This window comes from Cebus imitator, unplaced genomic scaffold (assembly GCF_001604975.1).
Source record: "Cebus imitator isolate Cc_AM_T3 unplaced genomic scaffold, Cebus_imitator-1.0 Scaffold75, whole genome shotgun sequence".
Taxonomy (NCBI): domain Eukaryota; kingdom Metazoa; phylum Chordata; class Mammalia; order Primates; family Cebidae; genus Cebus; species Cebus imitator.
Genome location: NW_016107390.1, coordinates 597,300 through 618,643, shown reverse-complemented (window position 1 = coordinate 618,643; position 21,344 = coordinate 597,300). Strand labels below are relative to the sequence as shown.

The window sequence follows — 21,344 nt, the reverse complement described above, 5'->3', positions numbered from 1 at the left end:
GTGAACATCCGCACGCTCCCCACCTGGCAGACAGTGAACATCCGCACGCTCCCCACCTGGCAGACTGACACCTGCACGCTCCCCACCTGGCAGACGACAAACACCGCACGCTCCCCACCTGGCAGACAGTGAACACCCGCACGCTCCCCACCTGGCAGACAGTGAACATCCGCACGCTCCCCACCTGACAGACTGACACCTGCACGCTCCCCACCTGGCAGACTGACACCTGCACGCTCCCCACCTGGCAGACTGACACCTGCACGCTCCCCACCTGGCAGACTGACACCTGCACGCTCCCCACCTGGCAGACGACAAACACCGCACGCTCCCCACCTGACAGACAGTGAACACCCGCACGCTCCCCACCTGACAGACGACAAACACCCACACGTTCCCCAGCCCCTAGAGGTGCCCCAGCCTGAATCCTGGTTTTGGCATCTCCTTTTATTGTCTGGGCACGTGTGTTTACAGAGGATGGATGTGCACGCCAGGCTGCTCTGCCCAAACGTTACCCGCCATGTGACCTTGGCAAAGTGACTTAACCTCTGTGCACCGGCTCCCTGCCATCTGAAATAGAATGATGTAGGACTCACACAGGTGAGGTATGTGGCTCGCTGAGAAGAGGGTCTCCGGGGATTCCAGGCAGGAGACAAGCCGTGTGGCAGCCGTGTGCCGCCGCCACCGGGTACCGTTAACCGCTAAACACATCACGTCACGCTGGGCTCTGTAGCCTGCTTTTCCAGCACAACGCCGCGGGCGTCCGGCGCCCTTCTTCGGCTGCAGTGCGCAGCCCGCACTCACTCCCACTGCTCTGTGGCACCACAAGGTACACGCAGACCCCAATTTCACTCAGTCATTCTTTTGTCTTTTGGGTTTTTCTATTTTCTTATTCTACTTTTTTATGTTTTGTAAAGGCGGGGTCTCACTATGTTGCCCAGGCTGGTCTTGAAATTTCTGGCTCAAGGGAGCCTCCCACCTCGGCCCACCAGTGCTGGGAGTACAGCTGTGAGCCACTGCGCCCACCCTGTGGTTCCCTCTTACTTTTTGGTCTCTAGACAATCCCTTTTTTCAAGGTTGCCTGTACATTTGATGTCCCATTCCAAGTCAGTTTGCAGAGGGTGGGTTTCTGAACATTTCAGTGATGTTCTAGAAGAGGCGCAACTGACCTACAGGGAAAGAATCAGGACGGCAGCTGTCTGGGGCAGGGTGGAGGGTGGACTGCACGAGGGAACAGAGACACTCAGTACCTTGATTCGGACATGGTGGAGTACAGTTATCGACATTTTCCAAAATTCCTCGAATGATAACTTAAAATCTGTGCATCAATTACACCCCAAATGTCATTATTAAAAACTTGTTGGGTTGGGCGTAGTAATCCCAGCACTTTGGGAGGCAGGTGGATCACTTGAGGCCAAGAGTTGGAGAACAGCGTGACCAACATGACGAAACCCTTGTCTCTACTAAAAATGAGACTCTGTCTCAACTTAAAAAGAAACCTGTTGGCACCAGAGTGTAATGTTATGGTAACAAACACAACTTTCTATATGCAATCAGAGGCCACACGGGAAAGTTTAACGCAGGCACCAAGACAAAGTAGATATGTCGCTCCCACATAGGAAGCTGGAAGAGACAAATCTTGAAAGAAGTTAGCAAAAAGCAAAAACTGACAAAAAACTACCAAAAACAAACCAACCAGTTTTGCTATTTGAACCTCTCCCTGCACACAGAGTCTCAACCAGGGCAGCATGGCAGCTACGGAGGAGGGTCTGAGGAGACCTCGCTGGATAGGGACCTGCTGCGGGTCCCATCCCCCGTCCACAGAGCGCTGAGGGTAGAGGGCTGCTCCCCCCACAACCAAGACCAGCCCCTCCACAGGACACACGGAGCACCTGCAGGCACCAGGGCACCACAGCGGCCCTCAGGGGCAGGTGGCAGGGCTGCCACAAACCCGCCCGGAGCGGGGCTCACTCTAAAGCCGTGGTGGGGCCCACACAGGTCATCTTAAGGCAACTCCAGCCCAGCGTGAGCTTCCAGCACCTTCCCGGCTCCTTCTACACCAGAGGCAGAAGCTGCAGAGGAGGAAAGCCATCCCATGTGCTGAGGCTGGGAGCAGTGAGGACGCACTTAGGGGCCCTGCTAGAGCGCAGACTCCAGGGTCAGCTGGGACTGCAGCCCCTTCTGAAGGAAGACAAAAGCCACATGGCAATGCCAGGTCTCAACCAGGAGCAGAAGACAGGCTTCTGAAGACACATCAAGAGATCCTGGCTGCCAGCACAGCGCGATTTTCTTTTCTATAGTATTATCATACTTTAAGTTCTGGGGGACATGTGCAGAAAAGGTCTTCAACAAGATTCAACGTCCCTTCACGCTAAAAACTCTCAATAAACTAGGTATTGATGGAACATATCTCAAAATAATAAGAGCTATTTATGACAAACCCACAGCCAGTATTACACTGAATGGGCAAGCGGGAACATTCCCTTTGAATGCTGGATTTCGTCACAGCGAGCAGCATGGCCATTCCCTGCAGGGCAGGAGCAGACGACGCAGAGAGGGGCAGGGACGCCCAGGGCCAGCGCAGCACACACTCCACCCCTGGACAGGCGCTGACCACGCCACCGGGGACTCACCTGCCACGTGCAGGCCGAAGGAGACCCTCTGGCCCCCGGCCTCGCAGCTGTACTCCCCGGCGTCCGCCTGGCCCGCCTGCTGCAGCACCAGCCTCCGCGTGCAGCCCGCGGCCTCCACGTGCACTTTCGAGCTGGTGCTCAGCTTCTTCCCATCCTTGTACCACATCACCTCCGTCTGGGCCTGGGCCACCTCGCAGCTCAGCGTGGCGCTGGCCCCCGCCTCGGCCTGCACCTCCCTGCGTGCCGGCTGCTCCTTGGCAAACACTGCCTTGGGCTCTGGGAATGAACAAGGAGGGAGGTGGGATCAGAGGCCCTTCCAAGCGAGGTTTGCAGGGCCCAGTTCTTTGTTACCAGGTTCTGTACCCCAGGCACACAGAGTCCTGCCACGGGATCCTTCGTGGTCCGTGTACTCAGGCATGGCTCTTCCCATGCACAGGGAGCTGTGACACCCAACCCCTGCCCAGCGAGGGCCTTGGCATGCGCCAGGAGGGTGAGGCGTGTGCCTCCAAGAAGCTACAAGAGGGCCTGGTGGACTGAGCGTCCCTCGCAGACCCAGGGTGCTGTCTCTCCTTCCCCTGAACTCCCGCCCGTCCTGGAGGTCCATCGCCTGCAGACATGGGCCATCACGTGGGCTACGACGGAAAGAAAGTTCAGCTTCACAGACGCTCCCCTGATTGCTCAAGCAACAGAGAGCAGGCGCAGGCTGTGTTCTGCTTTGTGGACAAATCGGCCACTGGACTGTGAGAGTTAGAAGGCTGGACTGGTGAGACTTTTAAACTTTTATCCATGAAACGCCCACACACTTGTCCCTGGAAGCCAGCAGGGTAGTTCGGCAGAGCCCAGCCTTGGGGCCCTCCCTGTTGTGGGGTCTGTGAGTGGGACCCAGCCCACGGAGGCCTGGCAGGCACGCTCCCTGAGAAGCCCTGTGTTCCTCCTCCAGCCTCCCAGGTGAAATCGCTGAGCCCAGGAGGCTTCCAGAAAGAGCCAGGGCTCAGAGCCACCTATGTTCCAATCTTAACCTGTCAAAGACACTCCAGCCTGTGGCTCTGCTCAGCCTCAGTCCCTCATCTTAGAAAGGAAGAGAAGGGCTGTAGAAACATTTTTGGCCCAAGCACTTTGGGAGGCTGAGGCAGGAGGATTGCTTGAGCCCAGGAATTTGGGACAAGTCTCAGCAACACAGCAAGACCTCGTCTCTACAAAATATGCAAAAATTAGCTGGGCTTGATAGTGCGTGCCTGTGGTCCCAGCTACTTGGGAGGCTGAGGTGGGAGGATGGCCTGAGCCTGTCACGTCGAGGCCTCAGTGAGCCGAGATGGCGCCACTGCGCTCCAACCTGGGAGGGCCCCATCTCAAAAACACAAAATAAAATAAAATAAAATAAAATAAAAACAGATTTTAGACCAGGTGCAGTGGCTCACTCCTATAATCCCAGCACTTTGGGGGGCCAAGGCAGGTGATTCACAAGGTCAGGAGTTCGAAACCAGCCTGGCCAGAATAGTGAAACCCTGTCTCTACTAAAAATACAAAAATTAGCTAGGCGTGGTGCTACGCGCCTGTAGTCCCAGCTGCTCAGGAGGCTGAAGCAGGAGACACACCTGAACCCAGGAGGTGAAGGTTGTGGAGCGCCACTGCACTCCAGCCTGGGCAACAGAACAAGACTCCGTCTCAAAAACAAACAAACAAAAAAGGCACATTTTAAATGAAGTGCCCAGCCCTGAGCCTGGCCCACAAACACACAATACACAAGAGTGTCCGCAGAGCTGTGAGCGAGCCCGGGGTCGGGGTAAGGGTTACGGAGGCCAGGGCAGACAAGAAAGACCCTCCGAAAGCCCAAATGAGATCGAGTCCACGCCCACCTTCCAAAGCTCCTTCATGTGTCTTTTCTTATTGTCTACACTTGGATTCTTTTTTTTTTCTTTTTAGTTTTTTTTTACACTTGGATTCTGTACCCGCGTAAACGTTAGTTTTTCATGTCATTTCTTCTCCCAGAGAAGCAAATGTCCTCTGTGATGAGGCAGCAAACCTAAGAAGCTGTTTGCGCTCCTCCTGCTCTGCCAGTGGCATCCGCCAGCCCCCGCCCAGTGAGTGGGAAAGGCCCCGGCCCGGTGAGTGAGCCGGTGGGTGAGCACGGTCCCGGCCCGGCGTGGTGCGTGGGCACGGCCCTGGGAGGGCAGAGCTGCCCAGTCTCTTGCCTAAAGCACGGCATTTTTAGGAAACATAAGTTCAGTGGTGCTGGCCCTTTCTTCTCCCTGCACGGGGAGATCATGTCCGGCAGCATTCATGGCTGCGTCTCTGCAGCCAGCTGCACACAGGCTGGGAGTGGCTTTGGCTCGGAGGTACCTTCTGGGCAGCCGCAGAGACTTCGCCGCCTGTGTATCAGCTGCGGGCTGAAACTCTGATTTGGAGCAGCTCAGCAGAAAGTCTGAAAGACTCTCCTGGGCTGCAATCCTCACTGAGCCTTCTGAATAGAACTAATCCTTTTAAAACCTTGATTTTTTTGCAGTTGACAGCCTCAACCATTTGCTGGAGAGAAGAAGGGCCAGGAAGGTCAATCCCGCTGTGCTGGGTGCAGCCGGACCTGCTCCCCACCCCATGTGGGCCGGGACGCATGCACACACTGCGTGCTCACCAGAGACGCAGAGCCGGAAGTCCACAGAGTCCTCGCCCACATGGCAGGAGTAGGTGCCCTCATCCTGCCTGGTGACCATGGCTGCCACCAGCCGGTGCCGCGTCCCCACGTCCTCCTGCAAGAAGCGCTCACCGGAGCGGCCCAGCTCCACGCCATCCTTGTACCAGCGCACGCGGACGTGGGCCTCCGAAGTCTCACACTCGAACTGCGCCGGGCCACCAGCCACCGCATCCACACAGCTGCCCGCCATGTCCTTGTGCAGAAAGCGCGCGAGGCCTGCGGGACACAGGGCGGGTCGGGGACTGCAGAGGCCCAGAGGGAGTGAGGCCACAGGGCCCACAGGCTGGAGCTGCTCCGGCTTCTGAGACCACGCACAGGACACCCAGGCTCACCCAGGCCAGAGGGACCCTGTTGGGCAAGCGGCCAGCTCGGCCTGCTGACTCCAACTATGGGACTGGTGCCCACTAGAGCAACCACCCAGTTACGGAGTCCCTCCTCCTACCAAGCCGGGCTGGCCCCCACTGCCCTGTCCCTCACCCTCGCCACAGTCAGAGAACCCCATGGAGCCTGCCAGCCGCCCCTACCTTGCACGGACAGCTGGTAGGCAATGCGGCCCCCGCGGCTGACGCACTCGTAGAGGCCGGCATCGTCCTGGGCCACATCTCGCACAAGCAGCACCCGCCGCCCGGCCGAAGCCTGCACCTCATACTTGGGGCCCGGGGGCAGCGTGCAACCGTCCTTCAGCCACGTCACAGCCACAGCCTGGTCTGACAGCTCGGCCAGCAGCTGTGCCTCCTCATGCAGCCGAGCCAGCACCTCCCGGGCAGCTGCGGCTGGTGGCTTGTTGGCACTCAGCCCTGGTGCCGCTGGGGGCCGGGCATGCGTGGCCAGAGGGGAATGGACGGAAGGGGCACAGAAAGGTGGGCAGAGGAGAATGGACGGAAGGGGAGACAAGCCACAGGGCAGAGAAAGAGATAAAAGGAAGGGAGGGAGCCAGGAGAACAGCGCAGGAGGACAGTGGGGGAGAGGCCGCCAGGGGAGACAGTGGCAGAACAGAGGTCACCAAGATACCAGAGAAGCGCGGGAGATGGAGGCGGAACAGCCAGGCATGGGATGGGGTGGGGGACAGCACAGAGAGAGACAGGAAAGCAGCAGAAGGGAAAAGATGAACAAGGCAGAGAAGGGAGGACGGGGAAAGGAGGGAGAGAGGGAGACGGACATGAGGCTCTGCCCAGCGGGACTCCTGCGGCCCCAGGCCCTCACCCAGACACCGGGGACCGGTGCACCAGCCAGCCCGGGTGAGTCCCCGCACGCCCACTGCCCTCCTGCTTCATCCCAGCGACCTGCAGGCTGACAGGGTGGCCTGGAACCCTCAGACCTGTGGCAGCCCCACCCGGAGCCCTGGCCTGGCCCACCCAAGAGAAACAGGGCTCAGGGTCCCAGGTCGGGGCCCCCCACCTACCCCGAACCTCCATACGGATGCTGCTCTCAATGCCGTTGGCCACGAACTTGAGCTGTGCCCCGTGCAGGCTGGCGGGCACCTCCCGGATGGTGAGCATGTGCCGGGTGCGGTCACAGCGGATCTCGTACACACTGCTGGCCTTCAGGGCCTGCCCGTCCAGGAACCACTCACCCGCTGAGGCCACCGTGAGGTCCACGGAGAAGGTGACCTCGCCACCCTCCACTGCCTGCACTGCCTTCAGCGGTGTCCTCACCGCCAGCTGGGGGGCTGTGGGGTGGGCAGTGTCAGGAAGGGGCAGGGGAGGAGTGGGGAGTGCTGAGGGCGTCTTTGCCTTCCCCTCCTCTTCCTACAGAGCCTGGAAGCTCTTCTCCTCCTCCAGGAAGCCCGGCCAGCACACACAGGGACCACAGCACAAGTCAGGCTCATGAAGGAACAAGGACAAAGTACAGCCACCCTGAGACCCCTCCAGCATCCTGCAAGCCCCACCAGAGGGGGCAGCCCCTCCCAGGGGCCCTGTCATGAGGTCACCTCTCCTTCCCACCACGGACACTGCACCAGGGCAGAGCCTTGGCAGCCCCTCTCCCCACAGAAGGTCTCCATGAGGTCACTCTGGCCTCCCCTGAGGCTGGACCTGGGGAACTCTGGGGCAGGTGGGCAACCCTATAGGTTGTAACCGTGAGGCCCCTCTCACCCAGGTGGACGGTCCCTGGGAACTCGAGGTAGGGACTCTGACCAAAGCTGTTGAGAGCTGAGACTCGGAACTGAAAGTCCCCCTCCTCGGCCACATTCGTCACGATCAGCTCAGGTGTGGCCACCCATTCAGCCTCGTGGCACCGGCTCCAGGTATAGGTGCCAAGCTGCTTCTTCTCCACCAGGTAGCCATCAATGGCGACAGGGCACTCCCCCTGGGGTGGTGGGGACCAGCTGAGGGTCACAGAACTCTCCGTCTTGGCCTTCACCATTGGATCCGCAGGGGGCTGCAGAGGAGGCTTCCTGGGGGCTGCGGAGAGGGTGGGCAGAGGTCACCTACTGGGAGCCTCTCCCTGAGCCCTGGGTCTAGAGTCACCTGGAGGGGAGTCACAGGATCCCCAGCTCTCCTGGGGCTGCTCTGGGGACCTGGACCACTGGCCACAACCTCCAGCCCCAGAACTGCAGCCACTTCTCTGCCTGCAGCTGAAAGACTGCAAGGGCGCAGGGGAGCAGGACGGCTAACCTGGGGGGCAAGGGCTGGGGGAGGGGGCTAACCTTACAGGCCCTAGGTGCAGCAGCTGGAGCCTAGAGAGCTGAGCCAAGGGAGGGCAGGGGACTGAAACCCGGAGGCAGCAGGGAAGGGATGCCACCCTGGGAGCACCAGGCCCTCACCCGCCACGCAGAACTGGGTGGACGTCCGACAGTCGCCAGCCATAAAGGCCACCTCGCCCACATCCTCCAGGCAACACTGGGAGATGGTCAGTGTGTGGCGCGTGCCCTCCGCAGAGATGACCACGCGGCCCCCGGCCACCACTTCCTCCTGGTTCCGCAGCCAGCAGACGGGGCCCACCGGGACCGCCAGCTCCACGCAAAACATGGCCGTGTCGCCCACGCGCACCGCCGTCTTCCGAGGGAGCTTTCGGAGAAGGTTTCCTGGGGTGGAGGGAGCCGGGCCGTCACAACAGCTCCTGCGCGCCCCGCCTCGGACTCGCTCCTCTGCCCGCCCCTGTCCCCGGTTTCCCAAGTGCCTCCAATTCACTCCATCGTGCAATCCCTTACCTGTCCGGCCCGCCCCAATCCCAGCTGGGTCCTGCGAGACCCCTACCCACTGCCCCGCCATTCCCGCCATCCCCGCCGGTGCCCAGCCCTACCTTGCTTCCCCACCCCCACCTTACCTGCTCTGCCATCCCCAGTCCCGCCCCTGCCTCCCCGGGTCCAAACTCGTCTCTCGCCAGCCCCGGGTCCAGCCCATCCGCCCCGTGCCCGCCCAACCAGTAGGCCTGGCTCTCCTCCCTCTTCGGTGCCTCCTTGCCCCCCCCTCCCCGAAGCCGCCCCCGCGCCCCCCGCCTGCCTTGGACGGCGAGCTCCGCCACGGTGCGGCTGCCCTCCCGCGTCTCGCAGATGTACACCGCGTCGTCGTCGGCCGAGACGTTGCGCACGGTCAGCCGGCGCTTGGTGCCCTCCTCCTCGATGCCGTACTTGGCGCTCGCCCACAGCCGCGTCTCCTCCTTGAACCACGCGGCCTCGGTGGACGGCTGGGGCACCTCGCACAGGAACGTGGCCGACTCCTTCTCCCGCACCTCCAGATCCTGCAGCCGCTTCGTGAAGGGAACCGCGGGCTCTGCCGAGAGGAGCGGAGACTGGTGATAGGGCGGGGCCGGAGGGTGCGGGGCGCAGGAGGGGTGGGGGGGAGATGCGGGGTTGGGGGTGTGCGAAGGAGCAGGGGACGACGCAGAGGCGCGGGAATATGGAAAGGGGAGGGTGCAGGGGAGAGGAGTGGGGTGAGGAGAGGAGCGAGCAGGAGGCCAAGGGGCTGGGGGTGAGAAGGGCACTTAGGAGACGCAAAGTTAGGGGCGGAGGAGTAGAAGAGCAGGAGGCGGAGAGGTGGAGGTTGGGGCTGGAACAGAGCAAGGGAGAGGGTGGGACTGAGGAGGTGGGAATCCCCTGCGGCCCAGCCACTCTCACTCCTCTCGGTCTGTGTGTGGGCGACCGGTGGGGTGGGGTGGGGCAGGGGGCGGGCGGGCAGGGGACTGGACGGAGAAAGTGGGCTGCGGCTCATTAGGACAGGCCGAGGGTCGTCGCCCGCGTCGCCCGCAATTTGTGCACCAGGAACCGACACCTGCAACTCTGGATTCCACGACCCGACAGACGCGAGCGGGAAACGGCAGCGGCCGCAAGGGCGGAAAGGACGCAGGTGCAGGGATTGGGGAGGGTCCTGGGCCCGCGCGCCCCGCACCCGGGAGCTCACCGCGCACTACGACCAGCACGGAGCTGTAGGTCTGCCCCACAAGATTGGACGCCGTGCAAGTGTAGAGGCCGCGGTCTGACTGCTTGCAGAAGAGGATCTTGAGCACGAAGTTCTCCTGAGCGTCCTCGTACACCACGTGGCGCCGGCCCTCGGTCACCAGCTGGCCGTCCTTCTTCCACACCGTCTCGGGCTTGGGCTCGCCGGTCACGTAGCAGCTGAGGCGCGCGTGCTTGCCTTCGGTCACCGTGCAGGTGCGCGTGCCGGTGCAGGGCGGCGAGGCGGGGGCGCCCTCGGCACGCATGGCTTCGCGCCGCCGCTGCAGGTGCGCCAGGAGCGCGGCCGTGGAGGTTCCCGGCGGGCCGGCTGTGTCCGCGGCATCCGAGTCCACCACGAGCGCAGCTGCGGCGCTGGCGGAGCCCAGCGGGTTCTCCGCGCGGACCTCGTAAGTGCCGCCGTCGCGCGGCCGCGCCGCCCGAATGCGCAGTGAACTCGCCTCGCCGAGCTCCTCCACGCGCACGCGGGGGCCGTCGGGCTCCCCCAGGCGCCGCCCGTCCTTGGACCAGCTCACCGCGGGCTTCGGGGAGCCACCCACGCGGCAGCGGAACGTGGCCTCTGAGCCCTCGCGCACGCGGATGGACGTGGGCCGCAGCAGGAAGTGCGGCGCCTGCTCTGCGCACGCAGCCTCCGCGTCCACCTGCAAGCCCACGGCCGCGAAGGCCTCGCCTATGGCATTGCGCGCGCGGCACACGTACTGCCCACTGTCGCCCAGCGCCAGGTCCAGGATAGTGAGGCGGTACAGGTCGCCATCCTGGGCCAGACGGAAGCGCGCGCCCGCCGCCACCGGCTGCTGATCCTTCTCCCAGCTCACCTGTGGCGTGGGATTACCCACGATCTGGCAGCTGAGCGTGGCATCCTTGCCCACCGATACGACAAAGGCCTTGGGCCGGGTGAGAAAGCGGGGCGCCCCGCTGAACTGGGGCTGATCCATGAGGGTGGCGGCGGGGACCTGCGAGGAGGTGGGGATGGCCTTAGTGGATGGAGATGGGAACGAGGCCCGGATGCACCCCACCGTGCCGCCAGAAGAACCCAGTTCAACACCTCCACACACCCTTCCTCCCGCGTGCCCTGAGGAAGCATCACCGGTTGGCACCGTGGCCCAGGAGCGCAGATTTGCCCCTTTCTGTGCATTTGGAATTTGGTGCCCTCACCTGCAAATGGCTTTTCTAGCCGCTGAGAACATCTCCTTCCCTCTCCCTACCGACGCCCGACGCCCGCTGTCCCAGCTGCAGTCACTGGAGCACATGTCCCGAACCTACACCCCCCAGCAAGCAGGCAGCTATTTTCGGTTCCTCCCAGCCTACACGCCTTGCTGCAGCACACAGACCTGCTAGTACCCTGTGAGCCACTCTACCTGCAGGGGTGGGGGTCCTTTGTCCTGCTCCACACACTGCTGCCTCCCCAGGCCTAAAACTTCAGCTGGCCTGTGTGCCCTCCACAACAAGAAGGGGATGCTTGCTGAGCCCTGCCAGGCCTGGGTACAGGAGGCCCACCATTGGCACTGGTCCCTTGTCCCATGGCACAACATGGTCACGGGTTCTCTACCGTGGCAGGCTGCCCTCTGAGCCTTTTCTAGGTGAGCTGCATCCTCTGCTCTGGGCACCGCCCTTACTCCGTCCTCTTCCCCCTAACCCCAGGCAACTCCTTCAGCAGCCCCTCCAGGCTGCACTGAGGGGCCAGCCTGTCCGCAGAGGGGCCTCACCTCTTCTGCAGGGTCACACACCTCCCTCCCCCACCCGGGGGCACACTCCATCTATGAGGGGGAAGGACCAGAAACCAATCAGCTCCTTGCTCCCAGGCCCCTCCACTGAGCCCCATGGTTGGATGGGGATGCGTGGGCAGCACAGTCAGGGATCTGGCTGGGGAGCACAGCTGGGGTACCCCCAGAGTCTGGAGCTGGCAAGGCCAGTAACATCCCCCTGGAAGGGCGGGAGACCTTCAAGCTGAGACCAGCTGGGCTGGGCCAGCTGCACCCAACCTGGTCACCCCGCAGTTCTCAGCCACACTGACCAGCTGGACGTGCTGCAGGGTTGAGGGGTCACCTCAGTGCCAAAGGCCCCAGGTGATGCTGGCCTTTGACTACCCCAGGAGGAGACCCACCAGGCCAGCCACCCCCAGTACAGGTCCCCCCATGTAGATGGTGTGGGTGACGCTACCCTGCCTGTGCAGCTCCTCTGTAGGAACAGCAGGTGGGAGTGGGCCCCCCAGCACTGGGCTGGCCTGGGGCGCCTTGACTCCCTCCAGCCCTGGCAGGCACAACCACCCCATGGTGGAGACAGCCCCACCAGGGCACCTTGCCTGCACCCTCCCTTGGGCCAGAGCCTCCGGCTTCTGGGCCTGGGCTGCCCACTGTGGGCTAAGCCAAGGCGGCGTTCCCGGGCCCTCCTCCTGGTCCTGTGATTCAGGTAGTTAATCCCCTTAATCCCTTTGGGCTGCTGAGGCTGGAGCAGGGCTGGGCTGTGGGTACCGGTCTGCTGACTCACTGTGCAGTCAGCACCTCTGCCGCAGGCCAGCCCCCCACCCACAGCAGGGCTCTGGGGCTGGGGAGGATCTGGGCAGGGGCCCGCCCACAGCAGGCACTGGGGTCCGAGTTTCGCCCTTTCTGGGGATTTGCCTCCGTGGGCACCTCCCAGGACTCAAAGGCTACTCTGACATCAGCTCTCCAGGGCCCATGAGCTCTGGGCTGTCCCCAGCACTCTCCAAAGTCATACAGTCAGGCCAGGTGTGGTGGCAAGCACCTGTAATCCCAGCACTATGGGAGGCAGAGGCAGGAGGATCCCTTGAGCCCAGAAGTTCCAGGCCAGCCTGGTAAACATGTGAGACCCCATCTCTACAAAAAAAAAAAATTTTTTTTTTAATTAACTGGAAGTGGTGGCAGTTGCCTGCTGTCCCAGCTACTCAAGAAGCTGATGGGAGGATTGCCTGAGCCCAGGAGGTCAAAGCTGCAGTGAGCTATGATTAACTCCATCCTGGGCAACAGTGCAAAGCCCAGTCTCTTTGTGGCTCACACCTGTAATCCCAGCACTTTGGGAGTCTGAGGCAGGCTGATCACAAGGTCAGGAGATCAAGACCATCCTGGCTAACATGGTGAAACCCCCGTCTCTACTAAAAATACAAAAGATTAGCCAGGTGTGGTGGTGCACGCCTGTAGTCCCAGCTACTGGGGAGACTGAGGCAGGAGAACTGCTTGAACCTGGGAGGCAGAGGTTGCGGTGAGCCGAGATCAAGCCACTGCACCCCAGACTGGGTGACAGAGCAAGACTCCATCTCAAAAAAATAAAAGAAAAAAATCATACAGCCAGCTGGTCTGTGGGTTCCCCAAAAGCAGAATAGGATGTCCTGTCCCCCAGCCTCTTCCACACCCAGAGCCCCACCTGGCTCTGCCAGGGTCACAGTGGAACGACAGATGAGGCGGCGTTTGTGGGCGGCCTCTTTGGACCAAGAGGACCAGGACAGTCAGGGAGCTCACGTTACTGCCCATGCTGAAGGGACGGGGCACACAGGCTCACCCTGGCCTGGGGAGAGCGGGTAGAGACACTGAGGTCCTTGTGGGATGGCACCATGGCCCTGGGGCCTGCATTCTGTCACCTGGTGCAGGCTCAGGAGGCCAACTGCAGGGTCTGGGGGGCTCATGGCAGCCCGGTCAGGAGGCATCCCTACCAGTCAGCAGGCCTGAGGCCAGAGAGGGGGCTCGCCATGCAAGAGTTCGGGAGCTACCCTCTTCCCTGACAACCCATGTCACAGATGAGGAATCAGGCTGAGCGGGAAGGAGGCCACCACGGCCACCCCTGGGGCTCCAAGGAAACTCATCGGACACTGGGACATCCACAGAGGCTGTCTTCTTTCTCTGCCACATTTTTAGTCTGGACAACCTACAAGCTTCCCCAGGACGGAGAGACCTCAGCCCTCAGCCTCCCAGGAAAGCCTTTTCCCCACCACGGACCACACTTGGGCTCCTCGGCCCCTCAGAGACCTCCCTCCAGCTCTGTGGGACTGCCCCATGCTCCGGTGACAGGCCCCACCACAGCCACCCACCCCCAGCAGCCCTCCCCCTGACTGTTGCAGAACTTTGCCACTCTTGTCCTCCAGGGGCCCTGGGACCATCCTCGGAAAGAGGTCAGAGTAAGAGGCAGCTCCCAGGGCGCCGCCTTGCCGGCCCTCCCCACCCCCACGCTGACAGGCAACCTGGGCAGCCATTGCCCCCTCGCCTTTCCAGAACGGACTTCCAAGGGCAGTGCCCCGGGGCTGCGCCTCACCTTAGACCCCACTGGAGGCTTCAAGCGCTCCGGGAAAATTCTTTCCTGGAGTCAGGTGTCAGCGCCCCTCTGGCTGTCCCCTCTGCTGAGGCAACAGGCCCAAAATAGCCCCAGCTGTCAGCGGGCATCTATCTCAGCAGCGCTGGGGGCAGGGCCAGCCGGACCCCCTGGCCGCTCTCTGAGCGAGGGTCAACTCCTGGGTGGAGGCTGGGTGGGTGCAGGACACCACCCTGTCCACCCTGCAGCCCCAGGCCGGCCAGGCAGCTCCATCCCATGTGAGGGCCCAGCTTTAGGCTCGGAGGGAGCAGGGGCTGGAACCCCAGCCCCACCACAGGGAGCTGCATCTCGGCCAGACCCTGAAGGCTCCCCCATTCCCCAGACGTGACCTTCAGCCGAGCCACCCTCCGGGACACAGAATGGCCCCCACCCTGTACAGTCTCTGCCTCCTCACCTCTCTCTATGGGAGCTCTGGGCAGCACACAGGCCGGGGCACAGGCTGTGGGGGTGGGGGCTGCCGGGTCTCACCTCCCTCCGAGGGCCCAGGACCAGCAGGCTGCCCACCAGCAGCCCACACTCCGGCCGCTCTTCAAACTGGATGGGGACGAAAGGACAGGCGGACGCTGTCAGCTGGAGAAGGTTGGGCCCGCCCCCACCCCACCCCCTGCACCGGCCAGGCCGGCCCAGCCCAGCTCCAAAATAGCCCGGGTGTCTTTGTGCCGGATTCAGTTTCACCCTCGGCCATGTGGGAGGCAAAGGGCAGATGCTCAGGGCCACAGCCAGGGACAAGGGGTCCTGTGTCCTCAGCAGTGATGGAGGCAGGGGCCACAGCCAGGGATAGGGGCACCATGTGTCCCCAGCAGTGATGGAGGTGGGAGCCACAGCCAGGGATGGGGGGACGCTTGTGCCCCCAGTAGTGATGGAGGTGAGGGCCACAGCCAGGGACGGGGGAACCATGTGTCCCCAGCAGTGATGGAGGCCGGGGGTCACAGCCAAGGACGGGGGGACGCCTGTGCCCCCAGCAGTGATGGAGGCCAGGGGCCACAACTGGCCTGGACCCTCCTCAAACCAGCATCCTGAAGTATGGGGCAGGAAGGAGCCTGGAGGACCCAGGACGGCTCTGAGTGGGACAAGGGACCACCCCAAGGGGAGCCCAGGATGGATTCTGAGGCAGCCCCAGTACTGCCCCAAGAGGGGACCCAGGACCACCTGAGAAGGGACTCAGGACCACTCTGTAGGAGGACCCAGCATCCTCCCTTGGGCTGGCAGTGAAGGAAGGAGAGCAGGAGCCTGGGGTACCATACTTGGCCAGGCCCAGGCCTGTGACAGCCGGCTGGCACCCGGAGCCCTCCTGGAGCCCTCAGCTGGGTCTCAGAGGCATCCTTATGTGGGAGCACGGGGGTTCCTATGAGAACCCAGCCTGCCTAGGTGGAGGGATCAGCCCTGGGGAGGGCTGCTGACGCCACCCTGCTTCATACTCCAGAGGGGCTGGCCCTGTCCCCATGGCCCTGGCCACGAAGCAGGGTGGACCGGGCACTGGGCAGGCCCTACCTGGGAGGAGCAGCCAGAGAGGGCCACTGCTGAGAGCCCTGTGCCTTTCCAAGGAGCGCCCAGGTCCAGAGGCACTCAACCTGGATAGGGATGAGGGCAGAGCCTCTCCCCGCATGGAGGGAGGAGGGAGCCAGGGCGGCATGTGAGGCGGGACCCTGCACCACACCTGGGCACCTGGCCTGAGGGGTGCTGCCAACAGGGTCCTGGCTACCAGCAACAGGGAGCCAAAGAAGGGGCCAGCTGGGCAGGGTGTGGAGCTGGGCCCAGGAGAATGTCTCAGGCTGTGGCAGAGGGAGGGTGGGGAAGACGGGGTGCCCAGCCTCTGTGCCCTCACAGGGCACCCCAGGCTCTTCCTGGCAACAGCCAGTGTCTCATGTGTCCTCACTCAGAAAGAGGGCGAGGGGTCTCTGGGATAATGGCCATGCCATCCTGCAGCCTGAGCAGCTGTATGTCATGATCACTCACTTTCTCATCCTGTCACCTGGCTGGTGAGCATTTCAACGTGTGAATCTCAGGGACAGGCATTTAGACCACAGCACCAGGGAGGAGGGAAAGGCTGGAAGGCGGGCCCACCCCCCACACCAGGAGCTTGGCCCTGAGCTGCTCCAGCCATGCAGAAGTGCGTGTGCATGCCTTGTGTGCATGCCTGTGTGTGTGCATGCCTGTGTGTGCATGCCTGTGTGTGTGTATGCCTGTGTGTGTGTGCATGCCTGTGTGTGTGCATGCCTGTGTGTGTGCATGCCTGTGTGTGTGCATGCCTGTGTGTGCATGCCTGTGTGTGCATGCCTGTGTGTGTGCATGCCTGTGTGTGTGCTCACACACGCCCCACCCCCTCCAGGACAGGGCGGTGGAGAGTGCTGAACGAATGTCCGTGGGCCAGCCCCCTGCAGGTCCTCCTGGGAGAAGTGATGCCCTCACAGCCCCCAGGAGCTGCTGGCCCTCCTGGCCTTCCTTCCTCACTGCTGCCTCCCCGACGCGTCTCCAGACACCATGGTCACCCCTGGGGTGGATTTTCTGCCTCCGACACCACTTCATGGGACACCTGCTGTCGGGAGGCACTGTGCCCGGGGTGTCCTTTCCACCGTGGGAGGCCACAGGATGCCGTGGCTGGCCGTGGACCTTGTCTTTTCCTGGCTGGAATCCACTGCAAAGAGAACCCTCATGGAGCTGTTGTCTGCCCAAAGGGGTACAGGTGGAGGGGAGCAGAGACAGTTTCCTGAGGAAAGCACATGTCACCATGTCCCTGGAGTTGCCAGCTTCCACCAGGATTCCCCACCATAAGCCCTCCTCCCGGGGGCTTTCACAGCTGGTGGGCTGGCATCCTGGGTGCAGTTTAAGCAAGGAGGGCGTTCTTACAGCCACCTCCCAAGGGCTGGGGGGATGGCGGGCCCAGAGGCCTCGGACCTGCACCTGCTGCCCAGGCAATAAGGTGGCTGGGCCCTGGCTGCCCACCAACTATAGACCAAGCCCAGTGCAGAGGGACCCCATATATACCAGGACTGAAGCCATCCTGCAGGCTGGCAAGAAGCCCCGGAGTGGCCCCACAGCACAGAACGAGCCTGGACAGGTCCGTTTCTACTAGAGAAGCAGCCCCTGGGTTTGGGGTTTGCGACAAGGGTCCCGTCTGATCACCATGAACTCAGCAAACCCTCCTCTCCCTCACTCTGTGCTGTGACTCCCTCTCCCCAACAGCTCAGCCTCCTCCTCCTCCATCCTCCCCACCGCTGAGTCTCCCTCCCTCAGAACTCAGTCTCCTCTTCCTCTGTCCTCTCCCCCTGCTGTGAGCCCCTCCCCCACAGCTCAGACTCCTCCCTTTTCTCTGTCTTCCTTTCTCTGTGCCCTCTGGTGGGCACCTCCCTCCCTCATGAGATGGTTCCACGTCTCAGCTGGCAGGATGCCTCTGAAGATTCACCTGTTCCCTGCATCCCATCCAACAGCCTCATGTCCTTCCTCGTGCTTCTTTGTAGGAAGGAGTCAGGTCGCCCGCTGCTCATCCGGTTCCCTTGAGCCAAGAGTGGTCTGTTGGTTTGGAGAGGCCTCGTGCTTCAGAGGGACCTGTGCCATGACCACCTGCCCCACTCTGGCAAGCAGCCTGGCAGCAAAGCTTCCCTCCAGGAGAGTCCATGCGAAACCAATTCCATCCCCGTCAACCACCTTCCGCCAGCACACCCAGCTCCTGGGAACCTTCCTACTCCTCTCTCCCGCCCCAAGCTCAGCTTTTCTGGACCCCGTATGAGGGAGCTCACGCACTGTTGTCTCTGTGTGCCTGGCTCACTTCCCGCCTGTCCGTGTTGCTGCCAACGACAGGACCTCATTCTGTCCTGGCTGACGGCACTCTGCTGTGTGTACACATCACATCCCTTTTTCCATTCACCGTTGGTCACTCGGGGACTCCACATCTCGGCTACGAGAACAGGGCTGAAACCAACAAGGGAGTGCACATGCCCCGCAGATGTGCCGATTTCCTCTGGGTTTACACCCAGTGGCGGATTGCCGGGCCACACGGCAAGTCTATCATGTTTCGAGGCAATGGCGAGATACTGTTCGAAGGGTAAAAACTTCAGTTGTAATATTCGTAAGCTCCAGGGATTTAAAGTGCAGCAGTGTCTACAGTTAATCAGACTGCACTGTTTAATTAGAACATGCCAGGAGAGTGGATCTTACGTGTTCTCACCACAAGAAAGAAGGTGAGTATCCATGTGCTCAGACAGATGGTGACAAAACGAATGGGTGAAGGGACTGAGGTGAGGCGACGCTGTGTTACTTCCTGTATACCGCAAATCATCACGTTGTACACCTTTAATGTATGCAGTTTCTATCTGTCAATTATACCTTGACAAATGAGGGGGGCTGGGGCCAGGAGGAAAAGAAAGTGGATCTGAAAAAACTCCAAGTCAGTCCCGCAGGTTTTCCCGAACGTTTCATGATCCCCAGGTCGTATCTGAACATGCCAAGAGTCTCTGGTGTCTTGGCTTGGGTGCAGAGATGAAGTTCTGTATTCCAGGAGGAAAGGGGGTTTCGTTCCCTTCTGGATGTTAGGAGGGAAGGCATCTTCCATCCCTGACCAGCTTGTAGATGACACACACTCAGCAAACGCCCACTCCCAGGAGCACCGAGGGAGCACACAGGTGTGTAACAATGCCTTTGCGTTCATAGGGCCTTTTCACGTCAATATCTTATCAGATATTCCCAAACAATGGTGCTTTTTCATCTTATAGAAGAGGGGCCTGAGGCTCACAGCGCGAAAACAATTTGCTTAAGCCTACACAGCAGCTGTGCTGGCCACGTGTCTCGTGGCATAAATGAGAAGCAGGCTTTGCAGCCACAGAGATGTGATTGCTAAGTGCACTGTCCCATCCTGAAGGAGATTCTGCCTCTACAAGAGGACATTACTGCAAAGACTGATGAAGTCTGCAGTTTCATGGTTTGTTTAAACATAGTGTTAAATATTCTTGTGGGATGCAAAGGCCAAAAGTTTGAGGAAAGCTGCCCAGATGGAAATCTTGCATTTCTGCAAGCAGAGAGGTGAGGGTTTCTTTTGTTGTTGTTTTGTTTTTTTGAGATGGAGTCTTGCTCTGTCACCCAGGCTGGAGTGCAGTGGTGCACTCAGTTCCTGCAACCTCCACCTCCTGGGTTCAAGCAATTCTCCTGCCTCAGCCTCCTGAATAGCTGGGATTACAGGCACATGCCACCACACCCGGCTAATTTTTTATTTTTGTATCTTTAGTAGAGATGGGGTTTCTCCATGTTGGTCAGGCTAGTCTTGAACTCCTGACCTCATGATCTGCCCGCCTTGGCCTCCCAAAGTGCTGGGATTACAGGTGTGAGCCACCGCGCCTGGCCAGGTTAGGGGGTTTTATTGTACTGCCTCGTCCCCTACCTGCCACGACTTTTTTGAATTACAATTGACATGCAAAAATTGCTCATATTTGTGTACAATGTGATGTGGTGGTTTTTTTGTTTTTGTTTTTGGAGACAGGGTCTTCTTTGTCACCAGGCTGGAGTGCAGTGGCGTGATCACGGCTCACTGCAGTTTAACTGCCCAGGCCCATGATTCTCCTTCCTCAGCCTCCTGAGTAGTTAGGACTATATGTGTGAGCCACCATGCCTGGCTAATATTTTAATTTTTTTTTTTTGTAGGGACAGGGTCTCCCTGTTTCCCAGGCTGGTCTTGAACTCCTGGGCTCAAGCAAAGCGATAGTATTACAGGCATGAGCTACCACGCCTGGACAGAAATGGTGAATTCTATAAGTCATGCTGTCATATTGTAATGGAAATGCCCCCTTTCATTGCAGCTGGTGGCTCACAAATACACTACTTCACTGTAAACTTTCTTTAGTGACTTACTAGGAGCAAAGTAAAATCTATCTGGAGCAAGTAAATCTGACCGCTACCCCGTAAGTTATTGTTTTAATTTTACATGCTTGTTATTGACACATATGTGCACATACTTACAGGACACACGTGGTGTCCCGATGCCTGCACGCAACGCGTAACGACGAAGTCAGGGTTATGACACCATCCCTCAAACACTGACCGGTTCCTCACACTCCAGGTCTTCTAGCTATTTGGAAGCATACACGGGAAGCTGGTTCCCGGACCCCGCAAATACCAAAATCTGTGCATAGGCAAGTCCCACAGTCAGCCTGCGGTGCCCGAAAACAGGACAAGCCGGCCCTCCCTATACACGCAGGTCTGACATCCGAGAACACCGCGGGTTCCCTTCCCATTTGGTTCCAGAAAATTTGCGTACAAGGGGACCCACTGGTTCAGACGCATACCGTTCAAGGGTGGACTGCATATGACGAATTACGGTTACCTGCAGTCACCTACCGTGCTACTAAACACTAGAACTGATTCACTTTCTCTGACTGTGTCTCTACCCACTCACCAGCCTCTCTTCACCCCCATTCCCGCGTGCCCCCCCAGCCTCCGGTAGCCATCACTCAACTGCCTACCTCCGTGAAATCCACAGGAGTGAGAGCTGGTGAAACCCAATCGTAGTGTCGACTCTAGCTTTTTTATTTTAATGAATATTCTTGGGGAAGACACAAAAGAGCCTGAAGACGGCTGCCCAGATGCGTGCACGCGCACAAGCAGAGAGGAGAGTGAGCTTTTAAACCGCTGCATCCCCAGTCCCAGCGTTACTGAGGCATAATGAACAAAGAAAAACTGTACGTAAAGTGTCCACTGTGCTGTTCTGACATATGTCTACATAGTGCAGATTCGCTCCCACACAGGAATGAGAACGTGGGATGTTTGCCTGCCTGTGCCTGGCTTATTTCACTGAATAGAAAGGCTCCGGTTCCATCCAGACTGCTAACGGCAGGATCTCCTTCTCTTCGTGGCTGAATGACACTCCACTGTGTATATGGACCATGTTTTCTTGGAGATTAGGTTAATTCCATATCTTGGCTATCACAAATAGCTACGGTGAACATGTACCCTAGTAACATATTGGATAGACGCCACACACATAGGTAGCATGGAACAAAAGAAAGTCATTTTCCTTATATATTAGAAACAGGTTGGGCACAGTGCCTCACGCCTCTAATCCCAGCACTTTGGGAGGCCAAGGCAGGCAGATGATGAGGTCAGGAAATGGAGACCATCCTGGCCAACATGGTGAAACCCCATCTCTACAAAAAAATACAAAAAATTAGCTGGGTATGGTGGCAGGTGCCTGTAATCCCAGCTACTCAGGAGGCTGAGGCAGGACAATCACTTAAACCCAGGAGGTGGAGGTTGCAGTGAGCTGAGATCACACCATTGAGCTCCAGCCTGGTCAACTCCATCTCCAAAAAGAAAAGAAAAAAAAAAA

The 21,344-nt window shown here is 59.9% G+C and overlaps 1 protein-coding gene across 42 annotated transcripts in view; it reads right to left on the bottom strand.

The window, feature by feature from the left end:
- OBSCN (obscurin, cytoskeletal calmodulin and titin-interacting RhoGEF) overlaps positions 1 to 14,588 on the bottom strand; it is a 174,023-nt gene extending 159,435 nt beyond the window's left edge. For 39 of the 42 annotated variants that reach the window (XM_037739755.1, XM_037739768.1, XM_037739769.1 and 36 more), the window contains exons 1-9: positions 14,427 to 14,588; positions 9,663 to 10,668; positions 8,766 to 9,035; positions 8,087 to 8,347; positions 7,416 to 7,724; positions 6,725 to 6,991; positions 5,847 to 6,128; positions 5,263 to 5,538; positions 2,634 to 2,909 (exon numbers count right to left, since the gene is read on the bottom strand). In XM_037739755.1, coding sequence (XP_037595683.1) covers positions 2,634 to 2,909; positions 5,263 to 5,538; positions 5,847 to 6,128; positions 6,725 to 6,991; positions 7,416 to 7,724; positions 8,087 to 8,347; positions 8,766 to 9,035; positions 9,663 to 10,650 — 2,929 coding nt within the window. In that variant the 5' untranslated portion in view covers positions 10,651 to 10,668; positions 14,427 to 14,588. The remainder of the gene's footprint in view (positions 1 to 2,633; positions 2,910 to 5,262; positions 5,539 to 5,846; positions 6,129 to 6,724; positions 6,992 to 7,415; positions 7,725 to 8,086; positions 8,348 to 8,765; positions 9,036 to 9,662; positions 10,669 to 14,426) is intronic. The other 3 variants (XM_037739766.1, XM_037739752.1, XM_037739787.1) reach the window with 3 other exon arrangements.
- Between the last annotated feature and the right edge of the window lie 6,756 nt (positions 14,589 to 21,344).